The sequence below is a fragment of the Myxine glutinosa genome, chromosome 4 (genome assembly GCF_964187855.1).
Source record: "Myxine glutinosa chromosome 4, kmMyxGlut1.1, whole genome shotgun sequence".
Classification (NCBI taxonomy): domain Eukaryota; kingdom Metazoa; phylum Chordata; class Myxini; order Myxiniformes; family Myxinidae; genus Myxine; species Myxine glutinosa.
In genome coordinates this window covers 162,456,881-162,470,301 of record NC_136264.1, presented here as the reverse complement: position 1 = coordinate 162,470,301, position 13,421 = coordinate 162,456,881, and the positions used below count along the sequence as shown (strand labels likewise).

The 13,421-nt window shown below is 42.8% G+C and overlaps 1 protein-coding gene across 1 annotated transcript in view; it reads right to left on the bottom strand.

The window, feature by feature from the left end:
* The window catches only part of LOC137412233 (homeobox protein CDX-1-like), a 45,694-nt gene that overhangs the window by 15,329 nt on the left and 16,944 nt on the right, over nucleotides 1–13,421 (bottom strand). The window contains exon 2 of the mRNA XM_068097485.2: nucleotides 4,215–4,360. Coding sequence (XP_067953586.1) covers nucleotides 4,215–4,360 — 146 coding nt within the window. The remainder of the gene's footprint in view (nucleotides 1–4,214; nucleotides 4,361–13,421) is intronic.

The window sequence follows — 13,421 nt, the reverse complement described above, 5'->3', positions numbered from 1 at the left end:
GGGGGGGGGGGGGAGTGGACATTTCCTCTCCTTACTGGACTATACGATTAAAAAAGGACCCTGAATTGGCTGATGTTGTGAAAACGATCCCTCGCAATGCCACATTGCCACATACACCTGTCACGACATGCAAAATGAACTCATAAGTACACTCAGCACTGTGGTGACAGAGACTATAGTGGAGGAAGTAGGTGACTCCTATTACACTTTGAAAGTAGATGGAACCCGTGACCCCACTGGGTGTGAAAATATAGCGATTGTCATTCGATTTGTAAATGAGTCATATGAGGTCACAGAGCGCCTGCTAACCATAGCAACAGCTGGCAAAGGTGACGCACAGACATTAACAGACACCATTTTGGCAGAGCTAAATGAAGTTGGACTGGACACATCAAAGATTCTAAGCCAGGTATTTGATGGGGCTGCTCTGATGTCTGGGAAGCATGGTGGCGTCCAGAAGCTACTGCAAGAGAAACTAGGTCGTGAGATACCTTATGTACACTGTCTTAACCACCAGCTAGACTTAGTGGTAGTACACGCAATGTCAGCAGAGACAGCTGTAGTGGACTTTTTTCATGTGTGCAATGCCCTCTACAATTTCTGCAAGAAGCCCACAATTGCTGTGCACTATAAGGGTGTGTGTGCATCTTAAACGCCTTCTGGAACAGAGATGGACTGGACATCTTGCCACTGTGTCAGTCATTCTAAAATCCTTCAATGACATAACATCTCTTTTGACTGAGATTGACTCTGTGCTGGCCTATGGTGCCGAGATACGAATGGAGGCTGTGGGCCTGCTGCGCGAGATGATCGAGCCCAGTTTCTTATTCATTGCCAAGTTAGTGCACACATTTCTTGCCCTGTTGGACCCACCAAACAAGCTTCTACAGAGAGAGGACACTGACCTGATGACAGGTTTAAATATCGTGGCTAGTGCAACAGCTTGTGTACGGAAACTCCGTTGTGACGAGGAGTTTAATAAGGTGTGGGACATGGCCACGGCTGCCTGCGCATCACTGAGACCCGCGATCCCCAAACGGAGACGCAAAGCGAACACAAATATGGATGAGTATGTCGTTATGGGAACTCCAGGACACAGGGATGATGACGAAAAAACAGAACTTCAGAGACTGTACTACAACACTATTGATTCAGTGCTTGGAGAGATGGATCACAGATTCAGCGAGCGGAACTCACACTTGGCCGGTGCACTTGTTGCAATGAATCCAGAAAGTGATACATTTATTGATGTCAAGGCTGTGAAGCATATTATGGACCTGTCACGATCGCCTATAATTGAGACAGAGTACGAAGTTGCTGAACAGTTTTTCAGCTCACAAAAACAATCACAGCCAATCGAGAGGGATTGGCCTACACAGCACATCCTCTCAAAGTACCACACACATCTGATCGGGATGCCCAGTGTACTGACTGCTTTCAAACATGCCTCAACATTTCTCGCCTCCACAGCAATGTGCGAGAATTCATTCTCCACTCTGAGAAACGTATTTTCGGACCACAGACAAGCAATGCTCCACAAAAGAAAGGCCCAGTTGGTTCAGCTAGCGTTTGAGAGGGACTTAACCCGAAAATGCACAACTGAGTGGAAGGACACCATTCTTAGGGGGTTCAGCACCAACACTCGCCACCTGCAACTCTTCTGAAGGTAAGCCATGTGTATAATTCACTTTATGATGCCAGCATTGGCTTTCATGATTATTACGCAAAATGTTGAATGATTTTTGGGTCTGTCTGCATTTATTCGGTAAGAGTGGAGAAAAATAGTCGCTATAAAATGATGGTCCAATGACGCGCACAGTGCAGTGGGTGAAACAGTGAAAGAGTACAACAACAACAACAACAACAACAACAGGCATTTTAAGGCCATTTTCCCTGCAAGAGCGGGGGTTAGCCGAAAGAGTGAAAGAGTGAAAGAGAGAAAGAGTGAAAGAGTGAGAGACAGAGACGGGGCTTGCAGGTAGGCTATATTTTGTGCAGTGTGGGGGCGCTGTGTGTGTGTGTGTGTGTGTGTGTGTGTATATAAGAGAGAGACTTTGCAGCATGTTTTTAAATTGTAACTGGGTTGGTGTGTTGATTGTTGACGACAAACTCTTATTATCAAGCATTTACATCATAGATTGAGTTCTCGAACGGCAGTTTGTACCCCGCCCCCCCCCCCCCGCGGTTACCCTAATGCCCCCCCGATTAGATTTGTTCTGACGCCGACTCTGGTCTGGTCAAATCCGTTTCTGGTGTTTGTTCCCCTTCCATCCTCTCCATTACCTCAAACGGCTACACAGCTGACACTGCACGTGAAAAAGCCGAATGCCTCAACGCTGTATTTGCCTCAAAATCTTGTGTCCCAAACCCATCTCTCTCTGTTCCCACCTTACCCAGTCGAACCCAGCTGCTCCTGGAATATGTGTCCTTCTCTCCTCACAAGGTGGAGAAGTTTCTATCAAACGTCGACTCTGATTCTGCAACTGGACCAGACGGCATCAGCCCACGGGACCTAAAATCCTGCTCTGCCGCTCTATCTCGCCCTCTCTCTGTTCTCATCACCCTCTCTTTTGCTCAAGGTCATCTGCCATTTGCTTGGAAATCAGCCAACGTCACCGCTTTACACGAAAAAGGTGCAAAAACAGATCCTTGCAACTACAGACCAATCAGTCTGCTCCCAATAATCAGCAAGGTCATGGAATCAATTTATCGCTTCTGACATCAAATCCTTCCTCTTCTCCAATGGCTTGATCTCGGATCATCAATTTGGTTTCAGACCTGGTCACTCTACTCTGGACATGCTGCTTCTGCTGTCTCAACAATGGATGGAGGTCCTCAATGCCAAACAGAAAATCAGAGCTGTCTCCTTTGACATATCACGTGCCTTCGATATGGTCTATCACCCCACCCTGCTCACCAAACTCTCCTCTTATGGTATCCATAGATCCCTCCATGCCTGGCTTGCGGACTTCCTCACCGGTCGCAGTCAATGTGTGGCCCTGAATGGAATTCTCTCATCTCCCCTTCTTGTTCAGGCTGGAGTTCCTCAAGGCAGTGTTCTGGGCCCTGTGCTTTTTCTGATCTTGAATTATCTCTCTGACTCTCTGTAAAATCCTCTCTATCTCTTTGCTGATGACTCCACTCTCTGCCGCTCCATATCTCAACCCTCAGATCGGTAGTCTGCAGCCTCCTCCTCTCTGCAGACCTGGACAAAATCACAAACTGGTAAAACAAGTGGAACATGTCTTTCAATCCTGACAAACCTCACACTCTCACTTTGTCTCTCCGAAAGGACCATCTGGACAACCCTCCCATCTACTTTCTGAACAATCCTCTTGAAGAAGTTCTGTTACTCAAGCTTTTGGGTCTCACTATCTGCCATGATCTTTCCTGGGAAAACCAGATTTCCAAGCTGGCCTCCAAAGTGAGTTGCCGACTGGGCATCCTACGTCGTGCGAAGTCCTTTCTGGGCACTTCTGAGCTCCTCACCACATACAAAGCTTTCATCCGCACCACATACAAAGCTGGAATACTGCTCTTCCCTCTGGGCTGGTGCTCCTGCCTGACACCTAACTCGGCTTCACGCGGTTGAAACCAAAGCATTCAGAATTATTGGAATCTCCCACGATGAAGCTGATTCAGAGGGCCTTTCTGTCTCTCACCACAGGCAGGTAGGTGGTCTTTCTGTCTTCTACCGACTCCTCTATGGCCCTGCTCCCCCTGCTCTGTCTGTGATCTGTCCTGCAAGTATTCCTCCAGGCCACCAAAGATCTGCCAGCATCCCTCTTCTGGTGAAACTGCCAAAATCAAGACTCTCTACTCACCTTCACTCTTTCATTCCTCTATTCTCCCGCCTCTGGAACAAACTCCCACACTCTCTTCAATCCCACTCCACCCTCCAAGACTTCAAAACCTGTTCTGTTTGAGCTGTTCACGACCATCTCATATCTTCCCCCATCCAAAACCTTGATCTTTTATACTCACATTTACCCACCTCAAACCCACCTCCTTCATATTCCCTCTTTTCTTTCCTGAAATCCCCTGTAGTTCCTCCACATCTTGTTTATCCCATGTACTCTGCCCCAGCCTCTCTCTTCTACAGATCTCCTGATGCTCCTGTTGTCTGCTGTTGTTGTGCTTCATGAAATGAAATGAAGAGCTTTCATGAAATGAAGTTCACATTAACTCCACTTGGGTAAAACTCATCACCCCACCTGGCGTTCAGATAGGGAGAGGTGAGTGGCCAGCTCCGATTTGCGACGGATCGTAATGAACCGATTCGCTTGAAACTCCTTCTCCAGCTCCAAGCGCTGGTAGTCCGAATACACGACTCGGTACTTGTCTTTTGTCCGTGTTTTACCTGGAAATTACAACAACAAATACATAAATACAACAATATAGATCAGACAGGAATTTTTGTCAATCAGTTTCAGCTGCACTATTTAAAATGTTGTTACGAATTAATGTTTTTCAAATAATAAACAGCATAAATAAGAGGGGCAAGGAAAATGTACTAAAGCAGTCGCATCTGTAGATATACTAAAGTATTTGGACCCTATCGCTAATAGAGAGCAGGTGTGAGTCGAGAGGAAGTGATGAGAGGTGATGAGCAGGTGATAAGGACACATGGTTATTGCTACTTGTAGACAATATGTCAAAATTAGCCTTGTATCTTCAAACATATATATATATATATATATATATATATATATATATATATATATATATATATATATATATATTCAGAACAACATTAATTTATAGCTTTTTTTGACGCATCATTAGACACATGTTTGCAACGCAAAGCATTAGACGCACAATCCTGTGCAATGTTTGCCAACCTATGGCTGTTTGTCTGTGCTCTATCCTTTTAAATCATGAGCATCAAGCAAGGAAGTAGCCCGTACCATTTTTCAGTCTTTACAATAATTTGTCCGGGATTAAAACCGCCGACTTGCCAGACTCAGAGCAGATGCTCCAACCATTCTGCTACCAAGTCTGGTTGTAAATGGCCACTTTCCCCAGATCTCTACAGCTTTGGCCACTTTCCCCAGATCTCTACAGCTTTGGCCACTTTACTCAGATCTCTACAGCTTTGGCCACTTTACCCAGATCTCTACAGCTTTGGCCACTTTACCCAGATCTCTACAGCTTTGGCCACTTTACCCAGATCTCTACAGCTTTGGCCACTTTACTCAGATCTCTACAGCTTTATTTTATTTGTTACTCGGTTTTCATCCCATTTCTTTCTTTTCCTCTCTTTAGCAGACTATTCCTCCACTCTGGCAACTATATCATCACACGTACGCTAGTGTAGGTTGAGCAAGCAGATTATCCCAACCTTCAATGTCATTAATGAGCCAGCTGGGTTTTTGCTTAACCAAACATCCAAATGTAGCATGGAAGCTCTCTTGAAACTAACCTGACTTCCTAAAGTTTGGAATCCAAATACCAAAAAGCTGCTGACGTCATCTTGATTTTGACCCACACATACATCTGGGATGCCAGTTCAGCATTATCACCAATAAGGCACCGCCAAACCCTAACTACCAGCATATTCAGTGGTGTCGAGGGGATTGGTCAATTGAGATTGTTATTACCCTGCACTCGCTAAGCGAGAAGCAGGGTTGGGCATTCGGTTGCGTACGTGTGGTGTACGGACGTGTCTGCATTTACAAAATTCATTTTCTCGGCAATCATTCGTCCGACTAACACGAAATTTTACCATCGGAGCACCTCCGCCTGTCGAACTTTGTATTCATGATTATGACGTCATAGGTCATTTGGTAAGGACGCCATATTTGAAAAATGTTACACCTCTATATCTCTGAAACCGCTCAATGGAAAAAATTGAAATAAGGCTCATTGTCAAGTACTCCCCATGGGGAATAAGATATTTTAATGATGATGTCATCCGTTCCTTCATTATGACGTCATATTTCGACAAGTACAACGCTTGATCTGATCAGTATGAAAAGAAAAATTATCTGCACCTGTTAGTCCGATGGACACAAAATTCTCACCATTATAGCAACTCCTCTGGTAGATTGTTTAATGATAATTATGATGTCATAAGTTACATGGTACAGGCACCATCTTGGAAAAATCGAAAAACGTTGCACCTCTATTTCTCCAAAACCGCTCCATGGAAAAATTGAAACATAGTGCGTTGTCAAGTACTCCCCATGGGGAATAAGTGTTGTTAATGATGACATCATTGGTGCCTGAATTATGACATCATATTTTGACAGGGACAATGCTTAGTCTGATCATTTTGAAATTTATTGAGCATGATCTACACAACAATTATATTAGACAATATAAATTTATGATTTCATTGCTCACGTGGTCTGGCAGCCATATTGGATCAAATTTTTAAAAAAACCCTTCAAAAACAGAAGAGTTGGCTCGCACCACGTTGACTGCACAGGGTAAGTATTCTATGAATATCATCTAGTTTTTGATATTGAATTGAGTTTCAATGTCGAAATGATGAATTGATGAGAATGTGAGTTCCTCCTAGTCTCTCTTGCGTATTTTACCTTCATCGTTGAAAGGACACCGAGGAATTTTAGAGCTGTTTTAAACACATTGTTTGACATTTAAAAGTAAAAGACTTAAAAGAGACAATTTCCATTTTTAGGGTTAAATAAGGGTGGTTGTTGAAATCAAATCCATGAGAACTATATTTGTATTTCAATAACACAAAATTACATATAATTACAAAACTTGACTGTCACATGATGCCAGAATTTGTAAGGGTCTCATTTTGAAAGATAAATTTTAAGAAATTCAGGAATTTTTACGCTATGGTATACCATAATCGGGTCCAATTGAACATATTTATGGAAGTTGTTGAACTTCCTTCCATTTTTACTTCCTTTGGCATTTTTCCCAAACTACCTCAACTGAGTAAAGGTGATGTGGCAATGTGGCATGCATCAGGTTAATTATGCAACATCAAACTTTGGATTGACATTTCTTTTTCAGAGCAGCTTACCTTGTGGAGATTGTTTGGAACACCCAACCCTTTGGCCTATGGCATTCGACATCGATTGTGACTGTTGTGACTTCTTTAGCAGCCCCAATTAGTCCAATATTATCGGGGGGTGGCTGGGAGGGTGTTTTTCCTTAAGTCTAATGCGTACCTGCTGGACAGGCCTGATGTTTGACTGAAGGTGACAGGATTTTTGAATTTTTGAATCAGGGTGCCGGTTATAGGTCGCTTACTCTTTGTGAAAGACACCGTGGGATCTTTAACGTCTGTCGGTTAATGCGTGTAGATGGGACATCAAGCTTAAAGTCCATCTGAGGAATGGCGCATTTTGTGCACAACACCCCGTCTGTGCCACAGTCCAGGTTAGACAGCTCAAAGGTAAGTGCGCACTGATCTGCACCATCCTGTCAGGCTACACACACACACACACGCGCACGCACACACACACACACACACACACACACACACACACACACACACACACACACACACACACACACACACACACACACCATCGTAGGCCATCAAAATTCTTGGTCTTTTGATCAAAATGAAAGCATCACCAAACATATTCGATCTCGCTGATGTATCTTTTTTCTTCCATCTTCCCCTTTTACCTTACCCTGCTGTTTTGGAATGTTCTTTTAGAGGTGGCATCCTTATACCTTGAGCTTGGTTCGATTCCTGATTCGACTATAAACTGTTAGGTTGGTAATTCACATGCACAGCAATCCATCACAAAGTGTGCATGCACTCGGATGGAAGTTAACCCATAAAGAGCTGAGTTTACTGGTTAGTGGGCCAGAAACGCTTTTTTATCATCGGCTTTTCTCCACCAATTAGAAGTAAGCTTTCATAAGTTACCTGGGTATTATAAATTGTAAGAAAGGTCATGATTCGTTCTTTTGGTTGACGTCAGTTTAAACTCATTTCCATACACGTCTTAGCCAGTGATCATGGCCCAACATGTTTTATGGGCTAATTAAGTTAGGTGTCCATCTGATAGCATTAGTTGTTGTTTGACAAATTTCTGCCATAACAGGAATTTGTCATAATCTGGTCCAATTGAACATATTTATGGAAGTTGTTGGACTTCCTACCATTTTCACTTCCTTTGGCATTTTTCCCAAACTACCTCAACTGAGTAAAGGTGATGTGGCAAGCAATTCCTTGTAGTGAAATTCCTAGTAGTGTTCATTTGCTTTATACCGTGTACCCTCCCCTCCTCCCCAGTCCACCCCCTTCCACAGATCTACCAACGTCCCTGTTCTCTACTGTTGTTGTGCTTGTGTGCTTCCCTCTCTCTCCCCCTCTTGTTTCCTGCTCCCTTCATTGCATGTTTTATGTGTCTGTGCATGTTTTCATGTTCAATGTGTTAGCTCGTACACGAGCCTCGATTCTGTATACAAAAAAATAAATAAATAAAATAGAAAAACAGATTGAAAATCCCCAATATAACACTTTACTTCCACAAGAAACTGGTTTGCCAGCACCATAGCACCGTCAAGAGTATGGTACATTGATAACTAGAGAGTTTATAGAACACCTTACCCCATGCAGTGTTCAAGTATAAAATTCAATTGAAATAAAAATGATTTTAATGGTCGTATAAAAAAAAATCCGGAAGTTTACCACCATTGATGCAGTGTCTTTTACACCACCTTATTCAACTTGTCCAAGTAGTGCAAAACTGGAAGTTTTTGGAGGCAGTAGGAAGGCGATTTGTCTTCTACAGTATTAAAGTATATAATTCAATTGAAATAAAAGAATGATTTTAAAGTTCGTAGAAAAAAAAAATCTGGTAGTTTACTGCCGTTGATGCAGCGTCTTTTACGACACCTTACTTAACACATTGCGTTAGTTATTTATGTTTAAATCCATAAAATCTTAAATCCTTTATGACATCCTTAAAAACAGTAAAGCTCCTGTTTGGACATGATTTTCAATTTTGTTTGACTGCCAGACAGACAGAGTTTAAAAAAATACCTTACTCCAGGTCTGTGCACATGTGCGATCAGGTCGAATACACAGCCAAAGTACGGCTAAACTGCAGGTTCATTTTCTGATTCATGTTCAAAATATATAATTCAATTGAAAATAAGTTCTTCCTCGATCATAAACTGACGTTTGTAGACGGATGGACAGACAAAAGTGAACCATTTGCTTAACCCCGCTTTTCGATTCACGGGGTAATGATGATGGTGATGATGAGTTCATTTACGAGCCTTGAAGTCTTTAATTAAAACAATGAATACATCTCTACGGGATGAATCTGCACTTCCCACTATTAAATGATTGTAGACATGCTTCCCAATTGTGAAATCCACATATACACTACATGACCAAAAGTATGCGGACACCCCCTTCTAATTGGTAGATTCGACTGTTTCAGCCACACATATTGCTGACAGGTATATATTATCAAGCACACAGCCATGCAATCTCCATAGACAAACATTGGCAGTAGAAGGGGCCAAACTGAAGAGCTCAGTCACTTTCAATGTGGCACCGTCATCGGATGCCACCTTTCCAACAAGCCAGTTCATCAAATTTCTGCCCTGTTAGAGCTGCCACGATCAACTGTAAGTGCTGTTATTGTGAAGTGGAAACGTCTAGGAACAACAACAGCTCAGCCACGAAGTGGTAGGCCACACAAGCTCACAGAACGGGACTGGCGAGTGCTGAAGCGCGTAGCGCAGAAATAAAATCGTCTGTCTTCGGTTGCAACACTCACTACCGAGTTCCAAACTGCCTCTGGAAGCAACATCAGCACAAGAACTGTTAGTCGGGAGCTTCATGAAATGGGTTTTCATGGCCGAGCAGCCGCACACAAGCCTAAGATCACCATGCGCAATGCCAAGCGTCGGCTGGAGTGGTGTAAAGCTTGCTGCCATTGGACTCTGGAGCAGTGGAAACGCGTTCTCTGGAGTGATGAATCATGCTTCGCCATATGGCAGTCCGACAGACAGGTCTGAGTTTGGCGGATGCCAGGAGAATGCTTCCTGCCCGAATGCATAGTGCCAACTGTAAAGTTTTGTGGAGGATGAATAATGGTCTGGGGCTGTTTTTCATGGTTCGGGCTCGGCCCCTTAGTTCCAGTGAAGGAAAATCCTAACGCTACAGCATACAATGACATTCTAGACGATTGTGTGCTTCCAACTTTGTGGCATCAGTTTGGGGAAGGCCCTTTCCTGTTTCAGCATGACAATGCCCTCATGCACAAAGCGAGGTCCATATAGTAATGGTTTGTCGAGATCGGTGTGGAAGAACTTGACTGGCTTGCACAGAACCCTGACCTCAACCCCATCGAACACCTTTGGGATAAATTGGATCTCCGACTGTGAGTCAGGCCTAATCGCCCAACATCAGTGCCCGACCTCACTAATGCTCTTGTGGCTGAATGGAAGCAAATCCCCGCAGCAATGTTCCAACATCTAGTGGAGAGCCTTCCCAGAAGAGTGGAAGCTGTTATAGCAGCAAAGGGGGGGTTGGGGGGGTGGGGGTACCAACTCCATATTAATGCCCATGATTTTGGAATGAGATGTTCGATGTTTGGGTGTCCACATACTTTTGGTGATGTAGTGATGTCCCACAAGTTTAGCAATGCCAACCCAATCAATATGTCCTACTTGCGCACATTGCGAACAAAATAATCAAAGTACTGTTTAATCACATGTTTCATATTTACGTTGAAAATAACGGGGTTTTTCTTACAGATGTTGTATGATTCTCTATTATTTAATATAATTAGGGCTCGAGGCCATTTGTAAATTGAGGTACAATTTGTTAGGTGTTAGGCTTAGGTGTTAAAGGCTGTAAAAAAATATTAAAAGCCATGAAAACTAATACGATATCACATATGTCCACGTAACAGAATTATTTGCGGTTGGGCTTGCGTGCAATCAGCCATTCACATCTTTGAGACTGAATAATGTTGACTTCAGTCGACGAAGTTGTGAACCTTCCTTGTCCTGCACAATTTATCAGATACCTTTGCCGAGCTCACATTTCCTTGGGGCTATTATTCACTCAAAAAATATTGGAATTTTTGAACTGACCCTTCTCAACCCCCTTTATTCCCACCGTATGTCCCATACATATATCCTTCTTCCTCTAGTTCTCATTCCTGTCTTCCCTTTACATTCTTTTTCAGTTTTCTCCCACCTATCCCCAAACTTGCTCCCCATTCTCCACTATCCTCTCATTTCCCTCTCTTGAGTATCATAAAAAGTTGTTATAAAAGATGTAAAAGGCCAGAACTATAAGTGATCGTGATAATTGAAGGCATCTGGCCATAAACGCTGAACGAAAACCTTAAAATACCTTTTAGAGGAAAATGTAATTGTTTAATTGAGGTGCATACTCATTTTCTTTTTCCTGAAAAATATGATGGACATACAGAGACTCAGGAACATTTCCCCACTCTTTGATTCCTACACATTTTGTTAGTACATTTACTAACGAGAACAGCACTCAGTAGAGCGCATAACTCCGCCAGGCTAAACAATTTATGTTTTGTATCCCACTGATAGGCCGGATATGGATTCGGACCTGAAATAAAATGTAATTCGCTTGTTCTTGTCATCTACCCAACTCATCCACCAAGTTTTGTCATCAGTCATTCACAACTTTTTCAGATATCGTGCAATGCTCTCATCGTTTTCAGATACTCTCATCGTTTTTGGCTCTATCACCCCATGGTGAAGAATCACTTTAAAATTCTCAGATCCGGATTCAGATCTTCACCAAAATCGAATCGATTCTTCCTTGTCACACAATCCAACTTGTCCACAAAGTTTTGTCCGAATCCGTCCACAACATTTTGAGATATTGTGCAATATATCGTTTTTTAAATCCTATCTCTCAATGGTGAAGAATCACTTAAAAAATTCACGTATCTGGATCGAGATTGGAATCTTCACCAAAATGCCATAATTTCGTCCTTATCACATACTCAACCTCTCCACCAAATATCGTCCGAATCCATTGACAATTTTTTGAGATATCCTGTTCACAAACACACAGACAGACAGACATGTCTGTCTGCAAACACAGGGCTGCAAGCATAACCTCCATGCACCTTCGGTGGCGGAGGTAATGACAAAAAAAAAGCTCTGCTTAAAGTAAAATGATGAATTGTGACTTTGTGTTTATTTAAAACAATCTGCACCATAATATAACACGTTGATATACTTGGCCAATAACATCATATAACATTCATATAACACTTTTAAAGTTTCATACTCCCCTTCTGTAATCTCCATACTCTCCGTACATAACCTTTGTTGACTGCATGCATGAACAGAATACGTTCAGCAACCGGAGATATTATGGAAACTGAACTGACATATTTATTATGTGGTATACTAGTAGGAGTAATCGGCGTTGCCCGAGGGGATGTGGTGTAGGCAGGAGAGGGGGGGGGGGGGGGGGGTGAGGAAGGGAGTGGGGGGAGTGGAAGAGGGAGGGGACATGAGGGAAGAGGGATGGGAAAGATATACTACATATACATATTTTGGGGGGGGGGAGGGGGGGGGGTTGGCTTGACTTTGACAGGCCCCTCCGTTTTGGGGGAGAAGGGAAGGGAAGGAGGGAAATTTTTTCCCGTGCAAAGAGTGCTTTAACCTCAGTGTTGCCCAGGTAAAAAAGGAAATTGTAATACCATCTGCCACCATCACCAATTGACGGTACACGGTACACATTTACATAGAGAATTATTCCCGTCTCCCCTGCCCCACACCGCCAAATGAGGCCGCGGCCACATAGCCTACCTATGTTACCCCCCAGACCAAGTTGTATTTGTATTTGTACCCCGAGTAAAGTATAAAAGTGTTTATAGCTAGAGTACCCGGCGTTGCTCAAGCGAAAAATAAACATTAACATATTTGAAATGAGGGAATATACAAGGGAAAAGCAATTACATCCAAATCAGAATCCATCACAAATGTCAAATCGTCATTTCACCTTTTCGTTGAATATGATGCTGAATGTACCGTTCATCACGTTTCTGAGTTAAGCATGATGACGTTCAGGAAGAACAAGAAGCCTTACCACCAACTTCGACGGCTTCGAAGCCTTACCACCAATTGATGTGAGTACCGACGGCCGGTATTGTTTGATTATTTGTGTTCAAATGTCTGGTAATTGTTTTGTATTTATTTATGCGAATGTGTACTTGTATATAAGTGTCATTAATCAAAAAGGCTTAGGCACCATAGAGCGATTTTTTCTTAATAAAAAAAAACGAACTTTTTTTTTTTCAAAAAAATTTTTTTTTTTGCCTTAAACACGCCAAGGAACTCACTGATGGACCTATGAAAGTTGGACGAAGATCCGTTCAGCCATCTCTGTGAAAAATTGCGACACACAGACCAACGGCTCTCATATATATAGTAGATCTAAATTGTGTAGGTAATTCATGTGT